Source organism: Gobius niger, assembly GCF_951799975.1.
Source record: "Gobius niger genome assembly, chromosome: 1".
Lineage (NCBI taxonomy): Eukaryota > Metazoa > Chordata > Actinopteri > Gobiiformes > Gobiidae > Gobius > Gobius niger.
In genome coordinates this window covers 56,816,647-56,838,867 of record NC_136852.1, presented here as the reverse complement: position 1 = coordinate 56,838,867, position 22,221 = coordinate 56,816,647, and the positions used below count along the sequence as shown (strand labels likewise).

The window sequence follows — 22,221 nt, the reverse complement described above, 5'->3', positions numbered from 1 at the left end:
AACACACTCATTATCACTAAGGCATTTAAATTGGCCAAGTCATGGTTATTAGTTCATAGTTATTGCTGTCATTACTAATAAGATTATACTGTTATAATTGAACTGAATGTGCGTCAAGCCTGTACATAGCATGGCACCTGTACAGGCTTGAAGCGTAGTATTACGACTACTACTACTACTACTACAATACAGACAATAACGCCAGATGGAGGGTTAGTCCTGAGCTGCTGCGTCTCTGCAGGCCGATACATTGGGCCAACCTGACCCCGTGTTTTGGAGGTAAGGAAATCGTAACCCTCACAGGAAACCTAAAGCAGACATGGGGAGAACTTGGGGGAAACTCCTCGCAGACTGCGTGTCTGTGATTTGAACCCAGGACCTTCTTACTGTGGCCTTTGCTCTGCCTGATCCCGTCAGACCTCCGAAGCTAAATAGAGAAGGGCCTGGTCGGTAGTTGGATGGGAGACCGTTTGGGAACACCAGGAGCCTGGGTGAATGTAGTGAGTGAGTGGGTGGTTGGTGGTGGTCACTGATGGTGGCTGGTTGCCTCGCCTACCAACACAGAGTTTGGAGTGAATGAATGCATGAAATTGTAAAGCAACTTTGAGCGTCTGGAAAAACGCTATTTAAAGAGGGGGTATTATGCTTTTTTCAATCACATAGCACCAGTCTATAGCACACTACAATGATGACGAAACCTTCTGTTGGTCTGTAAATGCAGTAAATTAGAAAAAATGCCTTGTATAAAATTGCTCTCTCAAAATGGGTGTAGCGAATGTCTTGAAATAGGCCTCTGTCTCTTTAAGAACCTCTGACCCTTTCAGACACGCCCCCTCCACACGCTGTGTGTGGCATCAGTGGGGAGGGGGTTCTGCTGAGGAGCAGTGGTTGGTTACTCGGCTGGTGACGAAAGGTCGGAGGCGTCTCCGGAAGGTGGAGGCGTTCCTAGGAGGACTCAGGCAAACCTATCCCTAAAATGGCTTACTCAAAAATACATGAGTGTTCCAAGGCAACACTTCAGGCATGTTTTTAATGAGGGAATGACATAATAACATGATGTAAAGCTTGAAAAAGTCTATTTTGCATAATACCCCCTCTTTAAGACTAATGTATTATTCTTATTATTATTACTGTGAGTGCTAACCACTCAGCCATGTCATTCACTTTGGTGACAATTTTCCTCAAATATATTGGTCATTGATAGACCTGTTTGGGGTGAATGTGGCGCAGATAGTAGAGCGGTGATCAGAGTCAGCGGTTTGAATCACACAGGTGCACACTGTCGTTGTGTTCTTGGGCAAGACACTGCACCCGCCTTGCCTCCAGTGTCTGACACTGGTGTATGAATGTGAGTGTATGGGGGAGTTGTTCCTTGATGTAAAGTGCTTTGTGCCTACAACAGGTAGAAAAATGCTCAATAAATGTGGCCATTGACCTGTTAGTGTTTTATTCATTTAAAAACAAACAAAACTTTATTACACAGTTCAAATTACGCCATATTTCAAATTAGCATAAAAAACTTTCAAGAGGAGAATTCAGCCAAACTGTTATTTTGTGCTAAAAGTTACACATCCCACATGGAAAACAAGCACTTTCACATTCTTCACAAGGCAAGTTGCGATAAACAAAGGCAATACATGCAAATTATCCAGAGTGGTCCCAGTCCACTCAAATAGCGATATATTTATGTCCAAACACAGTACAATATAGTTTTGAATATAGCATATCCTTGACAGCAATAATATCAATGTTGACAACACGCTATTAACAATGTAAAAAACCTGCAGCAGGAAAAACAAATAGTTTTTAATTAGTTTCAGTGTGAAAGTCAGACAGAGAGACATTGGCCTGAAGTACAGTGCCAGACAGCCAAGTGTGACCAAAGCTTATTAAAAGTGAATCATCCTTCCCACTCATTAATTAGTTTCATGCGAGTGTATTTTCTGTATTTTGAGTTTTGTCCTCTTCTAGCTGACATTGAGAATCCTCCATGCGTTTTACGAGCTTTAATGCTTTTTTCTCCCCCTTAACTTCCATAGCAGTAACATTTATTTGATGATAGGTTTGTAATGATCTTGCTGTGCGAGGAACATAATGTGGCTTTTGCACTGGGCTTGTCTGGTACACAGCCCAGTGGGACTCTTCAGGCTCTCTCTGTACTGACTCCGCCACTGACCCTGTCTATTACTCTAACTGCACATCTTCTCTGAGCAGTGATGTGCTCCGTGATGAAAGCGGAGGATGGGAGCACACTGGGAGGCAATTAGCGTCTACTGTCATGCTGAGGATTTGTATGGGAAAAAGAAATGTTACTAACCTGGAAAATCCATGTCATGCTTGGTCTGTGTTTGCAAGAAAGAAGAGATCTGAAACCTAGTCACGAATGGCCTTCAACGTTAGGGCTGAACGTTATGAGGAAAAGAAAACTGAAATATTTGATAAAAATGCTTTGAATATTGCGACGATGATGGAATATTTTACTAAACCATTTCAATTAGTTACGTTTATTTTTCATCAAATTGTGCCAAAACCTGACTTTAAAAATACTAAATCAGAAGCAAGTTTGAAACTGAGCTAAATTACAAAAATCATAACTAGAAATAAACTTTCACACATTTTTAAGCATTTTGCTTTAACGCTGTGTTGCAATCCACCAGTGATGCTATAGGGTATTGTGTCACCTAATACTGCAGCAACAATTATTTGATATTATTTGATATATATTGTGCAGCGCTCCCTTAAAAGTTTTTACATTTCTTTATTTTCACAGATATTAGACTTGGAGGGATAATGGGTTGTGCTTTTACCCCTTAACCAAACAATCTGTGGTTTGAGTGTCTGGGTGGGTACTATATCTTTGTAAGGGAAACTTACACAGAGAGTTTATCCAGAGCAAATTATTATATATTATATTATAGTAGACTCATATTATTACAGAATAATCTGATGAGTACCGTGGCCTTGAGCTAGAAGATCACTGTGAAATCAATATTTGTTTGTTATTGATGGAAAATGTTGTCTCCCCTAAGAGGATAACTTATATTAAACTCCTCATGATCAAAGGAGAAGCAGAGGCGGTTTGGGGCATCTGCGCAATCGCGAGTAGGGCGGGGCTTAAGCTCCATAATGGCGCCGCCATGTTTATTTCCCAGAATTCCGCGGGCGGCCCCCATGTGACGGTGTCTCGGCCCGCGGGCATTGGCCACGGGTCCATATGGACCGCGGTGCATTGCTGTACTGCTGTCCGAGGACAACCCGGCGTCACAACAACGCCAGTGCACGAGATCTGACTGCCGTGCGTGTGTGCGCGCATCCAAACAGGGCAATGTGTGGCATCGTCACTCACCGCTAAACTGCAGCTGTAGACGCTCCGCACAGGTACAGTGACATCCTCCAAAACAAATGACATCTGCGCGTCTTTGTTTAAGTCTCTCCTGCAGTGACCGTGACTGTGGTTCATTATAGATCCAGTGCTGCGTAATGTCACAGGCGCAGACAAATGCGAAAGATCCAATCCTGGCCATATTCCGTCTCCAAGGCTTGGTCTCTGAAAAAAAGTACACGCAGAAAATGGTCCAACAACTGGCCAAACACAAGGTGCAAATCAAACGCGCTGCTCTGAGTGCTTTAGCCTCTGTGTGAGGAAAGCGAAAATGAAACTACCACATAACGAGCGCATGGCCTGCACTGCGTAGCTTTTAAAAAAATTATTATTATTTATTTTTTTGCTGCTGTACCATTTGTTTTCTATTTTGCTTTCACGTAATGTGAGCCCATAGGTACATTTTATTATAAAGCAACTTTGAAAGCATTGCCAATTTTATTCTAAGATTATAAATACTGATAGGCTATTTCATTTCAAAACCAACTTATTATTTTTTTAGATTGCACGGGTCCTGCACCGTGACCCGAACCATGAGAGCTGAACCCCTAATATTTATCCATAAATATTCCACTGTCTCTTGAATTCTATTCCCTGAGTTTAGCGAACATATTGTCGATGTAGTCGCTCATTTTGCTGGCACTCTGGACAACACTAAAAACATGTGCAATAGGTGAATCCTCCAGTTGATTCTGACCATCAGCCTTGCTCCACATCATGGAGATGGGTCCCCGGGCGCGGCACTGCCGTCGACCACTGTTCCTTACGGGTTGCCCCAGCGGCATCGAAGGATGGGTTAAATGCAGAGGACAAATTTACTTACGGGGACAATAAAGTATACAAACAAACAAACAGACTCACTCCTTTCTGCACACTGCAGGAGTAAGTAACTTTGCAATACACTATAGTCATTACAGTGGGATTGCAGAGGCTCAGAGCTTTGTCTGGTCAAAGGGTCAGGTCATGAGTAAAATCATCAAATATAAGAAAGGAGGTGCATCAAACACTCCAATTGCAGTTTGTTTGAAATTATTTTTAGCATTCATTCTTTTATACATTTGTAATGGCCATAGTTTTTGGAATGGGTTGGGAACAACTGGTCTACATAGTGCGGGTCTACAGCTATACTGAGTGACGGGTTAAAGGGACTATAGGGGACATTTCTTTGTAATAACTCATAATATCAAATGCGGGGATATTATAAATAAACCAGATAGCTCTACATTTGACAGATGTTGATGTGTGTTAGGAGCTGCCTCTGGTCGTTTGACAGAGTCATGCGAAAGTAAAACATTTAAACTCACAGAAAGCAAACCCCAGTAAACTGGGAGAAAGTCCAATGACAGTGTGAGCTAAACCTGTGGTGTCATACTGTACTTCCGAGGAAAAGCACGACATGTCCACACAGTGACCTTCATCTTATTGATGAACTTGATGAGTTTCCACTCTCAACATGTAAAGAGCTAGACTGATACCGTCCTCAGAGCGGCTTGAGAGGCTCTTTATGTGCTCTGTTAGTAACACTTGTGTTGGCTGCCTTTAGGTATCAGTCCAGCTCTTATTATGTTGAGCACGGAAACTCATCAACTGTACCTAGTTTTCTAACTATGCTGGCTGCAAATATTAATGCATCCTTGTTGCATTTTAATATCATTTTTTTTACACTTGACATTTTAGTGTATTGTGACTAGATAAATGTACTGTACGGAAGACCATTGGATGTTCTTCGTCTGCGTTAACCTCTATCTTAAAATGATCAGAAAAGGTTAGGAAAAATACCTCAACCCGACCCATACAAAACAAACACAACTCTCACATTTTCATGATCAGCAGGGAGAGGCAAAGAGATTGAGTGGCCCACCTGTTTTATCACTGGTATGATTTAATCATATAATCAAACGCCTATGGTAACATTTCTCTATTGTATTTGCCGTAGCGTAATATCTATTTAATTTAAATCTATAAGAACAGTGAAGGTAAGGTGGATGGATTTTGAGCATTTAGATTAATTACTTAAATTTGATATTATTTTTGAACATCCGAATGCGACACACACAACAAACGTCTTTGTAAATGCAAAGCAAAGCAACAAGCTGTAGCATCTCAGAAAGGGTAGAACCAACTTTAACATAATAAGCTTCAGGACTGATTGTCAGAAGAGCAGACAGACAGAGAGGGAGGGATTGAAAGATAAAGAGGGATCGTGATGTCGGGGATTGGCCACAGCCCCTCCTTCAGCGCTCGTCTCTCTATGGCTCCATCAACACTGTTTCCCGTGGTAACCGCAGCAGCCTCCCCCCTGACCCCATGTGAACAGAGCTGCAGGATTAGCCTCGAGAACCACAGCAAATGTCAACACAGAGAAAGCCAGTGCCACGTCGTGAGGAGGAAACTGTTTTTTCCTGCTTTGCCAAGTGATTGTGGAGATTGACTGTAGGATACATAGGATTTCCTGTATTGATTTTGGGATATTTTTGTCTTGCGGATAAACCCTCTACACCCTTTAATTAGGTTAAAAACGTATTATATGCAGGAGAAATGTAAACAATTGAAGGGTGTTTGAGAGGGCTTTTGAAAGTTGAACCTGTGGAGTCTATACCTTTGCTATTAAGTCCTACAACACAAACTCCAACCCCAAACAATACAGATTTGGGAAGTAAAGTAAAGTAAAGACTATTCTAAAATGAAATAGAAAGCAAGTATTTTTGGGACAAAATGCCAGCAATCCAGCATTATGATATGGACTTGTCGTTCCTATTCAACTTCTCACTTATTAATTTAAACCTGTCCTTGACTACAACTGAACTTTGTCTCCGCAGCTGCAGTGGAGGCTTGCGTTCTGCACGGGTTGAAGAGGCGTGCAGCGGGGTTTCTGCGCAGCAACAAGATTGCAGCTCTGTTCATGAAGGTGGGGAAGAGCTTTGCTCCCGCAGAAGAACTGTGCCGGAAAGCCCAGGAGCTCGAGCAGATTCTGGAAACCAAGTGAGACTCGCCACTCTCTCAGGACACATCAAAGGCTGTTTGATCACAAAACAAGTGTCTGCAAGTTATTTATAGCTTTATATTCATGAGGTAATTCTCTAATGAAGGGAGTCAAGGAGAGCGAATTAGTGAAAACTTTAACTTTCAGTGTTTTTCTCCACAAATATCACTCTCACACACAAAATATGTGACTTGATCTTTTCAAACTTGAAAAACTGACTCTGAGAAGCGACTTATTTGCTGTTGTCATTTTTTTATTTTGAGCCATACAAACACAAGTACAGACAGTGTACAAACACAAGTACAGAGACAAGGCACATGCTGAATTTGGCCCAAATCTTTCAATTTCATACAACGTTCCTTGCCCCTATAATTGAAAAATAAATAAATAATAATAATTAATCATCTGCGTTTAGTAACTTGAACATTGGACGTTCTGCTTCTCCTGCATCTGCCCCTTTGCTCTGTGCCCTTTAAGTGCCCTTCTCGCAACCACAGGTTTTTTTCTCTCAAAAAATAAGTATTATTTATTTCATAGTTCTTAGATATTTGCCCTACTAAGCCAACGTGTATGGAAAAATACAGTTTTAATGCACAACTTCAAATTGCGCTTCATTCCTCATCTGCCTCTCGAGCTCCTGATCAAAGAAGGGCAACTGTGCTGTCCCCGCGTTTCCCTCGTTTGAAAAGATGGTACAGCACATCTCTGAAAGACGCGGGGGTAAAGTGAGTAAATGCGATAACTTTTATGTACGAACTAGTGCGACATGACTGGATAATTAGGGGGAATGGAAACGTGTGGTGCCCTTTTGTCTTGGTTGAGCACCTGCCCCTTAAAATGTCTGTGCACGTCACTGCTGCCTCTCATCCAAGAAGCCTTGACTGCAGCATTAATGATATTTTAGTGTTGGGGCAACGTATTATAAAAGTAACAAGTTACAAAAATATATTACTCTATTCAGTAACTAAGGAAAATAACATAATACTTATTATATTAGTCATTACAATTCAAGTAACTTGAGTTACAAGTGCATTTAGTACACAGGGCCATCGGGAAGCTGAACTCCCTATAATAAATGAATAATAATAAGCTGTGATTTGACTGCAGCTTCATTAATAACAACAGCTTACGCTTGTATTGCACTTTACAATCTTGACATCTTGTATCACAAGTTCCATAAAGTACTACATAGTAGTCATTATTCATTCACTCCACACTTGGTGGTGGTCGTAAGCTGTTATTGAAGCCACAGCCGTCCTGGGGCAGACTGTCCATTTACCACGTGGCTATATAACGTGTTGTTCATATCCTGAGCTCCTATTATATCAGTGCCCTCTGCTGGACACGTTTGGAACTCTTACATTTTTAAATATACTGTATATTGCCCCCTAGTGGCTAGAAGGAGCATTCTGGTTATTCTTTAAAAAATCATAACTCCGCACAGGAATGGGCTAGAGTCTTACTTACTTTTTATATACATACTCTGGAATTTATACTCTACAGGGCATGGGCCGTATTAAATCATCTCGCGGGCCAGTATGTTGGACACCCCTAAACCTTACAAGTTTGAAGTTCAGCCATTCAAAAACATATCCTTATTCTTGATTGAATATCAGTATCAATGTAACAATCAGCAGCAGTTTTGTTTTTCCTTCAAAATGTCATGAATCCTTGAGTATGTGATCTGTAAATATTACCGAGACATTTTGTGATTTGCAGGCGGAGTCAAAGTTTGCAAAGCCAGGACAGTTTGAGAAAGATCCCGCGTCTGCCCAGTCTCACACCTCAAACCGTTAAAAACCTCTGGATCCGCACTGCCTTGTTTGAAAAGGTTCTGGATAAAATTGTCCTCTACCTGGTGGAGAACAGCAGGTGTGTTTAACAAGACCAATGGCAAGTATTAAACGTCCCCTTGACAATTTCATAAACTCTTGTTTTTCAGTAAATACTATGAGAAAGAGGCCTTGCTGATGGACCCTGATTATGGACCTATCCTTGCATCTCTGTTAGGTAATGCTGCGCTTTTACTGGAAACATTGCCATTTAATGTAATAATACTGCTACCTCATATGGCTCCGGAAAGTAGAACAAGGACAGAAACTGGCCCTGTTGTGGAAATGAATACAGATGCTGGTGTTGGGCAATGGATTTGTTTACTGGACATTAGATAAGGCGGCGATTCTCACCAAGACTAAACTAACAGTCGTTTTTGACCAAACTGATTTGGCACAGGGTTAAAATAGACCCAAATCATGGACTAAATAATGACTAAACACAAGCCCACTGTTAAATGCATTGTTAGCATCTATAGCACCTAAAATGTAGTAAATGAAAAAAAAATGAAAAGGAGTATTAGTACCACCACAAGACGTCCAAGCTCTATTGGTACATGTAGCACATTTTTAGGCTTACATTGCTGTTGCAGAGAAATGGATCAATAGAATAATTGTTAGCAAATCTGGGGATATTTGGGAATCTGCAGATGCACAAGACCCAATCACCAGTATCAATAAGTAGTGAGGCCTAGGCATCGGGGACCCAGGCGGCCGCCTAGGACACCATCTGCTAGAGGGGGCGCTGAATTTTTTTAACCCAATACTCCCGCCATTTAGAATGTCACTGATTTTCGGACATAACTTCGAAAGAGAAAGTGATAAAGACTTGCAATCTTTTGTGTTGGAAACTCGGGATTTCAAGCTTTCGAATGAGTCGGTCCTTCTAGGGGAGCCATATAAGATTGCGATGAAGATTCGTAAATTTACTTAAGAAGTAGAGGTTCTTCCTCCAATATAACTGTTATGCACGTTTCATGATGCACATGCTCTGATTTTCTTTTTTTTAAATGAATAAATAATCATAATGTGTCCAAAAGGATTGGGAAACAAATGGTAAAAACAAAACAAAACAGTAGCATGCGATATTGGTCAAGAAACACGCAGAAATGCCTCGGGCGCCAAATTGGCTAGGGCCGGCCCTGACAGGTGGTCAGTTATAGAGAGTACATTTGTCACTTTTGTCACAGTTGGACCTTGTGCTCTGGAGTACACCAAAATGAAGACAGCAGACCACTTCTGGACAGACCCCTCGGCTGATGAGCTGGTCCAAAGACATCGCATCCACAGCGGCCACTGCAGACAGGACTCCCCGACCAAGAGACCTGCGCTGTGCGTGAGTATCCAGTGCAGCGGGGCATCGTAATCACAAACCTGTTTGAATTTCCCTTTCTGAGATACTGCCTGTTCATGGGGAAAATGAGGAGTTTGTTCGGTCATGTGGAGTACAATGTGCTCAGGGAGAACATGGTGTATCCTCTACCTGCTTGTCCTGCCAAAGTCAAATGCTTGTTTGCTTTTTCTAAAGGATTGCTTTGTTTTGAGCGCTTCATATAATAAAAACAACTATTATTGTTTTGGCAATGTTATGAATCATCTTCCACAACTATTGGCCCAGTTGGAGAATACGGAAATGGTTTATCTCTGTCTTTTCTGTTTGCCATTGTTTTTTATTATGATTCATTAAATCTTATACAGCACTTTCTGTATGAACACGAGTCTCAAAATGTTAAATACTTGGATTGTGGCCATAGCAAATAACAACACAACAAAGTATTCAACCTTAGAGTGTCAAAAATGGAGATGCAGGAAAAAATTATGTGGAATACTTGAGTACTGTACTACGCCAAGTTGCAATTGTGGAACTACTACGAATAAACTGCACATATTCTTCTGATCTTTGATGTGGACGCAAAATGAGCACAGTGCTTTCAAATCCAGCATGTGTTGTGAGTGATCATGTGGATAAAGGCCTCCATTGAACAACAATGTACCGGTGATTTGATTTGATTTGTTTTGAATTGTCTAGATCCAGAAGCGCCACTCGAGCAGCAGCATGGACGAACGCCCCTCCCCCTCGCCCTCAGCTCGTGAATATGTCGAGTCACTGCATCAAAACAGCAGGGCCACGCTCCTTTTTGGCAAAAACAATGTGCTCGTGCAGCCGGTAAATGTCCCGCTCATCCTACCAGTTGTTATCTGATTTATATTGTGTCCGATCAACCAGCAAAGACAATGTTTCTCTAGTCTCGGTTACGATTTGAAAAAGCACGCTCCTCCTTTCAGCCTATTCTATAAAGTTAGTCAAGTAAAAATGATGTGATAGCAGCTTAATAAATAACTACCGACTTCACATTTTGACCTACAAAAACACAACATCTTATTCCTTTTGTCAACCTAATCCTTATGCTTCATTTTGCAACATAACGGCAAGTGTTTTTTCTATCCGATATCTTTCAGAGGGACGATATGGAGGCTATCCCGGGTTATCTCTCGTTGCACCAGACTGCAGAACTGATGACACTGAAGTGGACACCCAACCAGCTCATGAACGGTTCAGTCGGGGACTTGGACTACGAGCGCAGGTGCCTTGTGCTTCCTATGCCCATATTTAAAGTCTGATGTGCCTCCTCCCTGGCTCCCGTTGTTGGTGTTACTCTGGGCTGTTGCTGAATAATGCAGTGTGTTTATGCGCGGCTCCCTCTTCTGCAGATCTCGATGGGTTTATTTCCAGCCCAGCAGCCGCCAGCAGATGGCTTATTGACTAAGACATCTTTCAGACCGGCAAACCGTGTTATGTTCCAGCGTGTGCATGGTTACTCTCACCAAAAAAAATTGATTATTTCATTAGGACTGGCTTAGTGTGCTGTTTATTAGCTCGGGTACAAATGTTCTTCAAGATTTCAATCAACAACAACAACAACGACGACGAGCAGAAAAATGCCTTTCTTGTCGTTTTCTTATTTCTTTTTCATCCCTACCTTCGGGCTGGGTCAGGCCTTAAAAGTAGGTCTCCAAAAGGCATGTTTATTTATACGGCTCATTTCATACACGAGGTAACTCAATGCGCCGGTCCCGAAGCTACACCAGCCAAGAACAACTGTCCTAATGTGCAGTGAATGTGATATTCATATTGATTTAACATTTTATGCTGGATGCCCTTTGTGATGCAACCCATTTCTGCAGGCTTTGAAGCTGCACGAAGGGCACACTTACCCTCTATCCTTTGATATTCCTCCATAATTTTATGCATTATTTCTTCTGTGTTTTCAGTGTTTACTGGGACTACGCCATGACAATTCCTCTTGAGGAGATTGTGTATTTGCACTGTCATCAACAAAGTGAGTCTGATCACTTTATTCTCAGCATACAGTGGGTTCATTAAGTATTCATACCCGTTTATAGTCTGATACAGAAAATTATCATGTTAATTTTTTTTCCTTAAAAATCTACAGGCTTATATAGAGGCTTTTATGCTTCCTTGGCGAGTACTAGAACTTCCCACACCCTGATATTTTTAGGAACATTAAAAAACAACAGAACTATCTATGAACAATGCATTTGCAGTTGTTGTCTACAGTGACTGTGAAGACTTAGGTCATTATAAAACGTAATGTTTTATTTGAATGTATTAGTATAGGATGTAATGTATTGCGTAGGATAATAAGTGTAGCATTTAAAGGAACAGGCCACAGTTTTTCCATACTGAGATATGTTCATGCCTGAACTTACGTGGAGGAGTTGATGTTTACCTGTCTGGTCTTTGTGCTTGCGCTCAGTCAAAAAGACCAAAGATGTTGTTAGCATTTAGCCTCTCCTCCTCTCCTCTATGGGGTCAACGGAGGTGAAGATAGAAGCGTCCATGCTCTTCCACGTTTCCCCTATTTAAATACGGTTACGTGAGCAGTTACACGATCAAAGTATAGTCACACAAAATTAAACATGTCGATTTTCTAAGCCGATAGAAAGGGGTACTATATTGTAAGGCTCCTAAGATGTTATTAATATTATATAGTACCGTATTTTCTGGACTATACGTTGCTCTGGAGTATAAGTCACACAAGCCAAAATTTGCCTAATGAATAAATAAACAACAGGCTGAATAGGCGTACGGTTTGCTAACGTCACACACTGATGTTGAGCTACATGAAGCATAAACAACAGACTAAATAGATCTGGTATGTTAACGTCACCAAATCCATTGAAACCTTCATCCTCGGTGTCACTTCTGGAAAATCGCCATGGCAACTACCAGGACACGGAGGCGTGACTGCACCGTTGACAAGCCTCTCCCGGCAGCACGTTTTTCAAGCTCTTATTTGCGAACTCGTTCCTCTAGCTGTGGCCATCTTGCTTTTAGCCCGTGATTATCTTTTTATGTTTTCTTCATTGCGGTAACAGTCCCTCGCAAGTTTCTCCTTCACTCCAAACTTTCTTTCTGCTGCTCGATTGGCCTGCAGTGCCCTCTAGCGGCGTGTGAAAATATATATTTGAGTAAAACATTTAAAAATCACATATTATCCACTCCGGAGTATAAGACGTACCCCCAGCCAAACAATGAAAAAAGCGCAACTTATAGTCCGGAATATACAGTACCTCTTTTTATTCGCTTAGGAAATCGACATGTTTAATTTTATGTGACTATTCTTTGATCGTGTGTCTATTCACATAACCATATTTAAATAGGGGAAAAGTGGAACAGCTTGATCGCTTTTAACTTCACCCCCGTTTGGCCCCATAGAGGAGAGGAGGAGAGGCTAAGTGCTGACAACATCTTTGGTCTTTTTGCATGACTGAGCGCACACACAAAGACCAGACAGGTACGCATCAACTCGTCTAAGCTCGGGTATAAACATATCTCAGTATGATAAAAAAAAAAGGTGGCCTTTTGCTTAAACAAATATAAAATATGTGAGTTTAGCATCAGACTGTCCCTTATTAAATGTAAATTGTTGAAGGAGTTCTAAAATCCTCCTGAACCCACTTTAACCGTAACATTAATCACTTGATCTGGATGCAGTCGACAGCGGTGGGACCGTGGTGCTGGTCAGCCAGGACGGGATCCAAAGACCTCCTCTGCGCTTCCCCCGAGGAGGTCACCTGCTCCAGTTCCTCTCATGCCTGGAAAATGGCCTGCTTCCACACGGACAGCTGGACCCTCCTCTCTGGTCTCAAAGGGGAAAGGTCAGCACAGAATTGCCATTATTTCTGCTCACCTTTTGCACCACAGACCCAGAAGACAAAACGCAAATTACAGAAAAATGTGGTTTACTCAGATGAGGGACTTTAACCTATGTCTGCCAGATCAATAAATCCATAGAATGGGTATTTTTAAAAAGCCCATTGTGGGTGGCTCGTGCTTTTGTTGCTGTGATGCTGATGAATGCCTTACACAGTCTCCAAGAATCAATGTTTGTATTTTTGGACTAGCGCTTGATCTGCAAGTAACCTGGAAATCCACCCACACCAGTTTGAACTAATAATACCCGTTCAATGCGTCACTTGGGTTATTTTAAATGCAGTTTTTCTCCTGAAGCTGTAGTTGCTTATATTACATTTTATTTGTATTACGTTTTGTTTTTGTTTATTGTGCCTTATAACTATTGTTTAATTTTTGCTGGGTTTTATAATTATTATGACGACTGGTGACGGTAAACAGAGAAATACTGGTTTTAAATGTTTGTCTTTGTGCAGCACTTGGGAAACTGTGTATGTTTATGAAAATATGATTAAGTGGATTTGAATTTGATGCAGGGAAAAGTGTTCCCCAAGCTGAAGAAGAGGATTCCTCAGGGCTCCACAGACTCTGTGTCGGACAAAGAGGAAGATGAAGCCACTGATTATGTCTTCCGCATCCTGTTCCCCAACAGTCAGTCTGAGTTTGGTGAGTGTTGTTGATTCTCTCACATTGACAGAGCCGTTTTTTCCTATACGCAAACAACGCAAGGTGTGTAGGGCCCCCGCAGCCGCAAGGGCCCCGCATCTCAGTCAAACTACGGTGTTGTTTCACTGACTAATCAACACGTTGTTATGGGGACAGGCACTCTGACAGCACGCACTCACTCTCCGCCTACTTTGCCACATATAACTCCATAGCGGAGCAGGAGAGACCTACCGCCTCCCCCCGGTCACTTCCAAGGTGTGAGTGCTTCTCCGCTGGTGTCCCCGCTCGGCTAACGGCCTCCCGGTGCTCGCTTCGCCTCATGCTGCCCTCATGTGTGGCTCCTCCGCGGCTGCATGCCACCCGTGTCCTGGGTGCTGCTCTCATGTTTTCTCTGTGCGGACTCTGGGCTATGACGGCCACACACTCATTTAAACTCTCATCTTATTGTGTGTGGTGAGTCTAGAGTATCAGGACTGTAGTTTGGTGAGTAGATGAGAGTAAAAAGCCGTTCTCCGTGGCCTTTTTGTTGAGTTGAATCCACATGGTTCTCATGAGCACAGTAACTTGCAGTATCTCTGGTTTTCTGAATGTGCACAGTCTATAATGAATTGGGCGACTCACAGGCTAATTCTCAGTGGTCAGACAGAAAAAGCCGTCAGGTGCAGGTTTCAGTTAGCGGTTCCCAAACTGTGGGTCAGGGACCAGAGGTGAGAGAATGGGACCATTTGCCATTTTAAAAAGTGGGGGAAATAGACTAGTGTCGTCCTAAATCCCAGTCTCACAGTGGCTTAGTGGTTGGTGGTCCTCACACAGAGGGGCAGGGCCTGAATTGAGGTAATTATGTTCCCCTTCTGCCCTGCACTACTGCACAGTGGAACTGTTTTTGACCGAATGGATTCGCTCTTCGTCCAATAGCCATGGGATGTGAACTTTAGGGCCCCCGTGTGGATTTTTTCTTAGGACCCCAGAAGGGCCAGCACTGGCTCTGCACATGGAGCTCGAAGTACAATCAAATGATACATCCCCTTTAGTTAAAAACTTAGATTTTTGAACTATTTGTGAACCATTAGCCTTTGACCTAATTATTATTTTTTTCTCGAATGAAAGTGTGTCAACCACATTTGCTCCTTGTATGTCCCTGTGATTGCTCCCATCTTCCACATCTGAATCTCTCCTCCTTTCGACTCAGGGGAGAGTCCTTCCCGCAAACTAGTCGAGACACCGGTTGTTACCAAACAATCTTAAAGGAACAGGCCACCGTTTTTCCATACTGAGATATGTTCTTACCTGAGCTTAGACGAGTTGATGTGTAACTGTCAGTCATGCAAAAAGACCCAAAATATTGTTAGCATTTAGCCTCTTCTCTGAGGCCAAACGGGTGAAGTTAGAAGCGACCAAGCTCTTCCATGCGCCTCCTCCACACTTTGACTTTACTGCGCGGACGTCGATGTAAATATTATTACGCCTTAAAATATAGTTCCCCTTTTAATCCGCTTAGAAAATCGACATGTTTAATTTTGTGTGACTACACTTTGATCGCGTAACTACTCACGCAACCGTATTTAAATAGGAAAACGTGAAAGAGCTTGGTTGCTTCTAACTCTAACGCTTCTTTGGTCTTTTTGTTTGACTGAGAGCACGCACAAAGACCGCATCAACTCGTCTAAGCTCAGGTAAGAACATATCTCAGCATGGAAAAACGGTGGCCTACTCCTTTAATTCTGTCGACTCATGTATTTCATCATAGTTTTGTATTGTTTTTGCGGACCAAACCTACGCAGCCACGGGGAGAAGTTGTAAACTTGACACAGAAAGGTCCCACATCCTTGCTGAGGGGAAACAGCACTAAACACTCCCCCATTGTGCTTCCCTTTAGCTCTCTTTCCTGCCCGCCTCAACCTCTCTATGTAATCACCCACACTTAATAACCATTTCAGCTTCTTTCTGCCACGGGTGACACTTATTGACGCCGTCTGCTATTAAGTCCATGCCCACTTCGCTGCCAGCTCAAATTACCTTTGTACTCCGCGTGTCAGCACAGTAACCTTTAAGTGATGGACCTGTGACTGATGGATTATGGGTTACAAATCGACAAAAGCCCTTGTTAAGCTGACGTTGTGTTTTCTGTAGTGTTTAATTAAGCACAGTACAGGTACAACACAACAGAAGACCAAAAAACTATTAATGAATGAATACACAATATTTGTATTATTCATTGAATTTGAATTGTTAAAATACATTCACAATATACATTTCTACTTTTTATTATCTTTTTATCTTTCCTTTTTTTTTAATGTTTAAGTGTATTGTAAGTACCAGACACCAGATAAAGCTTTACTTAGCTTTTTGTGTACACTACACTGGCATTGGCATGTTTGTTTTGTGGGTGTGTGTGAGCCAGGTTGCTGCAGAGGATTTACTTTCCATGGGACTAACAAAAGTCATGACAAGTTGCACATTATTAGGCTGATATAATTTTGCCCAAAAAGCGATTAAAAAGTCACCAAAAAAACAACAACAAATATGCAACAAAAAAGCCACAAAAGAGAAACAGAAAAGTGGCAAAATGTGATGAAAAAGCAATGAAAAGAAATGTCAAAAAAGTGACTACAACGTGGCAACAACGCAAGAAAAAAGATCAGTTTAAATTAGTTTTGTGGATCTTAGCTTTCAAATGAGGTGTTACACTGGCCTTTGTGACCTTTTAGATTGGATCAAAGCGGAACTGGAGAAAATGCACTTGGTTAAGGTGGGATCTATAGGAGATGGGGAGCAAATATATGACTAAAACTCTTGAAAATGCACGTATATTGTGAATAATGTTGCCTCCCTCAGGATGACTTAGTTCCACACAGTTGAATCGCCTGTGCTATATCTGTATTCTGGTGCATTGTAGCTCCACCTCCTGAACTAATGGACCGGGAGGCGACGATGTGGCACCCCTCACTCCGGAAGTCCTCCTGCTCCTCCTGCTCCCAGGGCAGTTTCTCTGATGGGACCATGTCCAAAGGATGCAACCACGAGAGGTGAGCAGAGTGCAGTGACCGACTCAAAATGAAACACATGACCATGACAGTGCAAACAAAGACACGGGAAAACTGCAATTACCTCGATAAAAAATGTGTGACATTTAGCTCCACGCCGCCCACAACAGTGTTCGGATATTAGGTGATAATAACTGTAGATATGGACAGTGATGTACCTGAATGTGAACTGAACACACTGTATTACTGCCTGATGAACAAAACTATGAACGTGTTCATTCTGGTGTCTGTGAACGGCGTTCCCCATCTATTTACATTTGTTCAATAGGGTGCCAGCTTTCTTTAGTGTTCAGGCAAAAACCTGGCTGAACACACCGTAAAGCGCCCTTAATATTTAGCGTTAAAACAGCGATATATTTAGCATCAAAACAGTCAACTTGGCAACAACCACCAGCGTCACTCACACGTGCGGCATCGAAACAAAACAAAAAAGCAGCATGGGGGCGGAGGCGACTGACACTGTATTGGAAGGACTCGTCGTATGAACATTTAAAAGAGTTCTATGACAAGGTTGGTGAAGAAGGGAAAAACGTCACAATTATCTGTAAACTTTGCCCACCAGCTTTCAAAAAAAAATCTGCACCTCAGGCAGGTCAACAGCCAACTTAAAAAGACACGGTGAACTCAAGCACCCGGCTAGCTTTGTGAAGTATATGAAAGCTCGTACCCGTACTAGTACGAAATCAAGCCATTGAGGTTTTGAAATGTAAGATGATATGTATAATATAATGCACTTTATTCAGTGCTTAATTTGTAAATGAGTAGTTTCATTAACACTTCAGGTCTAATGTGATGGATTCAGGGAACAGAACATTTACCGGAACACTCTCATTAAACACCATTATATCAGATCAAATATTTCCCGGATCCTTTACCCTGAAAAACTGAAAATTGGGGGAATGCGTTCCTCCAAACAGGGGATCAAATTAAGCACTGACTTTATTGCACTTTCAAGCTCAACCTTATTTCCTACATCAGTCTGGTTCATACCTCCTTTTGTGTAAGTAGAATGTTCTGTTGGCTACGATGCTGTCCTGTTTTTCTTTATAAATTAAAAAAGACCATCCGACTAGCAAGTTTCCCCTCATGTTTGTTTTTAGAATATACTGTAGGGAAAAGCTGAAGCTACTAGTAGTGTTGACTGAAACGACAGTTAAAATGGGGGAAATGCTGTGCCCTAAATGCTAATGTTGCTAATAACCCTGGTTGGATAAGGATTCTGAATTTTATATGAAGATGAAATCTAACACATAGTTTCACTGTTAAACCTGACTGAATGTCAATGATAAAAAAAAAAAAAATAGCTCACAGCAACACCAAAAAAAATAACTATGAACGAACTATACTATAAACAATTATGAACTATGAACAAGCTAGTCTAGTTTGAAATTTGTGAACTGAACTCTGAGCTATTTCATGTAGAAAAAGAACTTTCCCAACACTGGATATGGACTGAATAGGACGGGAGGATGAAGATGGAAACACATGTTGACATCCAGAGCCACAGATGATACTGTAACATTTGCATACATGGTTCAAATAATGAATTAGTTCTTTCCGAATTTCCCAAATGTTAACATTCATTTGTATTCCTTTGGTGACTGGGGATTTGTGTCTTGCCTGGTCAGAAAACATGTATTTTTAAAACGTGTGAATTATTTACCTGAAACGACAAACATGTTTCTAACCTTCAGGACTCCTTTGAAGATGCTTTGCGACAACATGAAGTATCAAATCATTTCTCGGGCGTTTTATGGCTGTACGTATTCCCTCGCACTCTCCTTTATGTAATGCTGTTTAATATCCTCATTGTTTTCTTATGGGACCGCCTTGACTTATGATGTTTTTGTCGCCATTCAGGGCTCGCCTATTGCCGTCATCTCTCCACCGTGCGCACACACCTCTCGGCCCTCGTCAACCACACCATCGTGGACCCGTCTGTGCCGCACGACGCCTGCCACGGGCTCACGGCGGAAGTGTGGCAGACTTTTCTACAAAGCTCTACTGTAAGCTCTCAATCTACCTTCCCCCGATGTGTAATATAGCCACGCAGGTCCACCGCGGAACCCTCCCTGCCCCCTCATCCATATTAATCGCCCGCTCGCTCCATTAGTTCCCCTGCTTTGAGCGTAAAGCATGACTAATGGCCCTGTCAATCCCCATATCTGCACTTACTTTGGATGTTAATTACTGCATATTAAGCAGGCACGAGTCCTATACCAATTAAAAAAGTATCGTGATAACAAAATGGTCGGGCTGTTTATTATAACCACTGTATTTCTTTCACAACACAAACCCTTCCCATAATTAAGCCCTTTGAACGCTTTACTACAGTGTGCTTTCTGTTGTGAAACTAATTACAGTTTTGCAGTCACCTTGTAATGCTCGTAAAAAAAAGAGGAAAAGAGATGCTTTTATCTGTATTATAAAGGGAAATCATCCTTTGGTAATGCTGAGTGAAACAACAGTGCATTTATTTCGCAGTCCTATGAGGAGAAGGAGCTGCAGCGCCTGGTGTATTTCGGCGGCGTCGAGCCCTCCCTGCGCAAAGAAGTGTGGCCTTTCCTCTTGGGCCATTATCAATTCGGAATGACTGAAGATGAAAGAAAAGAGGTTTGCAGATTTGCTTCCATTACTCATTTTGTTTTGCTGTACGTCTCTCAGCTCCTCAGAGGTTTTTGACATTTTTTAAGTGTGATAGTGTGAAAACAACCCATATGTTTAGAGTTACATCAATTCGTTTTCTCTTTGTGCACTGAAGGATTGAACATGTTGAACACACTGGAATATGTTCAAGTATTAAGAGGAATATGTTGAAACTTCATATTGGCTACTGACTGTCCTCGGTGTGTTCTGCCCATTGTTATTCAAATATTCTCAGCACAGGTTGCTCTCAGACGTTTTATAAAAGAAGCTCACATGGTGGAAAAAGGTTGTAGACCCAGTTGGTTATTGTCATGCAGGACAGGCAACAAAAGAAAATAAAAATCATAGAAAGTACTGCTAAGGTGTTTTGATCATTATGACTCATATCTGTTCAAATGCTGTTACTAAAAGCACAAAAGTCACAGTGCACTCCCTCTGTATGAATTACTGATGAACATTAAGGGAAAGAGGATTTTTCTTACTCTTGTGTCAACAAATGTGCTGCTGATTCATAGGAGCATGAAAGTCCATTTCATGACAAGAATACAAAGAAACATGAATGAATTTTTTGTGAGTTCTGTCTTAAAGGTTAAAAAATGTGTTTCTGATCAGGAATCCCAAATTACTAACGTTCTGTTTTCCATTATAGATGGTTGTAATCGCACTCTTTAAAACGGCATAAAACGGCAAAAAAAAGGCTCATCGTGTGTATCCAACAACATAGATAGACAGACAGACAGACCGTACGAAAATGACAGTACCAAAATGACCCCAACTGTGTATTGCCCTCTTTAACATCACAGCTTGGAGTCTTTTTTGGTAGTTGTGGAAGAGGTTCTTTATTTTTCTGATGGTAAAGTGGCCTATTCTTCTTTGCAAAAAGCCTTCAGCACCTGTAAGTTCATGGTCTGTCTTGCATGAACAGCGGGTTTGAGCTCTCCCCACAGTGTTTCAATGATATGGAGGTCAGGAGACTGAGATGGCCACTAACAGGACCTTCACTTTATTCTGCTGGAGTGGCATCAGCGAACCAGCTCCATATTTCACAGTATGTATAGTGCAGTTTTTGTCATAGGCCTTGTTGACAACAGAAAAGTGCACCATACCTACTGTGAAATATGGTGCTGGCCCGCTGTCCACTGTGGGGAGAGCTCAAACTACCACAAAAGAATCCAGGCTGTCATTGATGTTAAAGGGGCTAGATGCAAGTTAGTCATTTTATACTCACTACTGCCACCTCAGGTCTTATGCGTAACTGCAGCTTCTATATTAAGCTCGTGCATGATGGCACTTCGGACCGAATTAACACCTTTTTGAGTGACAGTGCAGGATTTTAGAGGCAGTTGTGGTGAACAGGTCTGAGCTCAGTCTACACATTAGGACATGGCAGGAACATGTAGGGGGATGAAAATACTTAGTTTTTTAGTTCCCCTTTAAAGGGGGCAATACACAGTATTAAAAACTGGGGTATGTAAACTTTTGATCAGTCATTTTGGTATTTGGCGTTTTTATCATGATTGCCTTTTTTAGTTACATTTGGCTATTTTATTATGATTTAAAAAAGAGTAAATTCAGTTGTTTTACCATAAATGGCTTCACACAACCACTAACTATGAGTGAAAAAATACTTTTTGTGTTGTCTTTCATATTCTTTGAAAAATAGTCAAAAGAAATTCTGTAGATACATCTATCTGTAGAGAGATGGATCAAAATCAATTGTGTGAAATAGCTCTGGCATGTTCAGTGCGTCCTCTGCCTTAGCCCATTGTTGCTCAATTATTCTCAGAGCATAAGCAGATATTTGCTATTTTGTTAAGTTGCTCATGGGGTGAATACATTTGGAGACCCCTGAATAAAATAATCGTTAATTGAAACGTAGATCCAAATCTCAACTATGGTCTACCTCAATTTTCTGTCTGAAGCTTTGCACCGGTGTTTACTCCAAAATGTGGCAGTGATGGATTTTTTAAATTTAATGTGTTCAATGGTGCTGGAGTGGAAAGCATCATTGTTTTTGTTTTTGTGTGGATCATTTAAAGATCTTTTCTCTACTACAGCTGCTGTATATTAGTAAAAGTTTTAAGTGTTTCTTTTCTATTGTGTATGAATCGAGAATTAAGGGTAAATATCTGGCATTGTTGACCCTCAGGTGGACGAGCAGGTGCAGCTCTGTTACCAGCAGACGATACGCGAGTGGCAGAGCTGTGAGGAGATCATCCGTCAGAGGGAGAAGGAGCAGCACGCCGTAGCATTAGCCAAGTGCTCCACCTCCGGGGCGAGCATGGACAGCTCCAGCCAGAGGATCGTGCATCATGACTCCACTGTGAGCAACGAGGTAAACACAAACTCATTCACTATGTTTCTCGTTTATTTATGTCTGCAGGGCTAAACAGTTTGAATTATTATCTGTTGTTGCTTTGTGCCGCAGTCATAAATATAATATTAGATAT

The 22,221-nt window shown here is 41.6% G+C and overlaps 1 protein-coding gene across 1 annotated transcript in view; it reads left to right on the top strand.

Moving 5' to 3' along the window:
• sgsm1a (small G protein signaling modulator 1a) overlaps positions 1-22,221 on the top strand; it is a 38,918-nt gene that overhangs the window by 9,063 nt on the left and 7,634 nt on the right. Inside the window, exons 4-17 of the mRNA XM_079561926.1 lie at positions 6,202-6,364; positions 8,085-8,237; positions 8,308-8,375; positions 9,388-9,533; positions 10,227-10,364; positions 10,658-10,782; positions 11,471-11,538; positions 13,218-13,381; positions 13,952-14,081; positions 16,978-17,107; positions 18,820-18,884; positions 18,986-19,131; positions 19,610-19,738; positions 21,921-22,106. Coding sequence (XP_079418052.1) covers positions 6,202-6,364; positions 8,085-8,237; positions 8,308-8,375; positions 9,388-9,533; positions 10,227-10,364; positions 10,658-10,782; positions 11,471-11,538; positions 13,218-13,381; positions 13,952-14,081; positions 16,978-17,107; positions 18,820-18,884; positions 18,986-19,131; positions 19,610-19,738; positions 21,921-22,106 — 1,811 coding nt within the window. The remainder of the gene's footprint in view (positions 1-6,201; positions 6,365-8,084; positions 8,238-8,307; positions 8,376-9,387; positions 9,534-10,226; positions 10,365-10,657; positions 10,783-11,470; positions 11,539-13,217; positions 13,382-13,951; positions 14,082-16,977; positions 17,108-18,819; positions 18,885-18,985; positions 19,132-19,609; positions 19,739-21,920; positions 22,107-22,221) is intronic.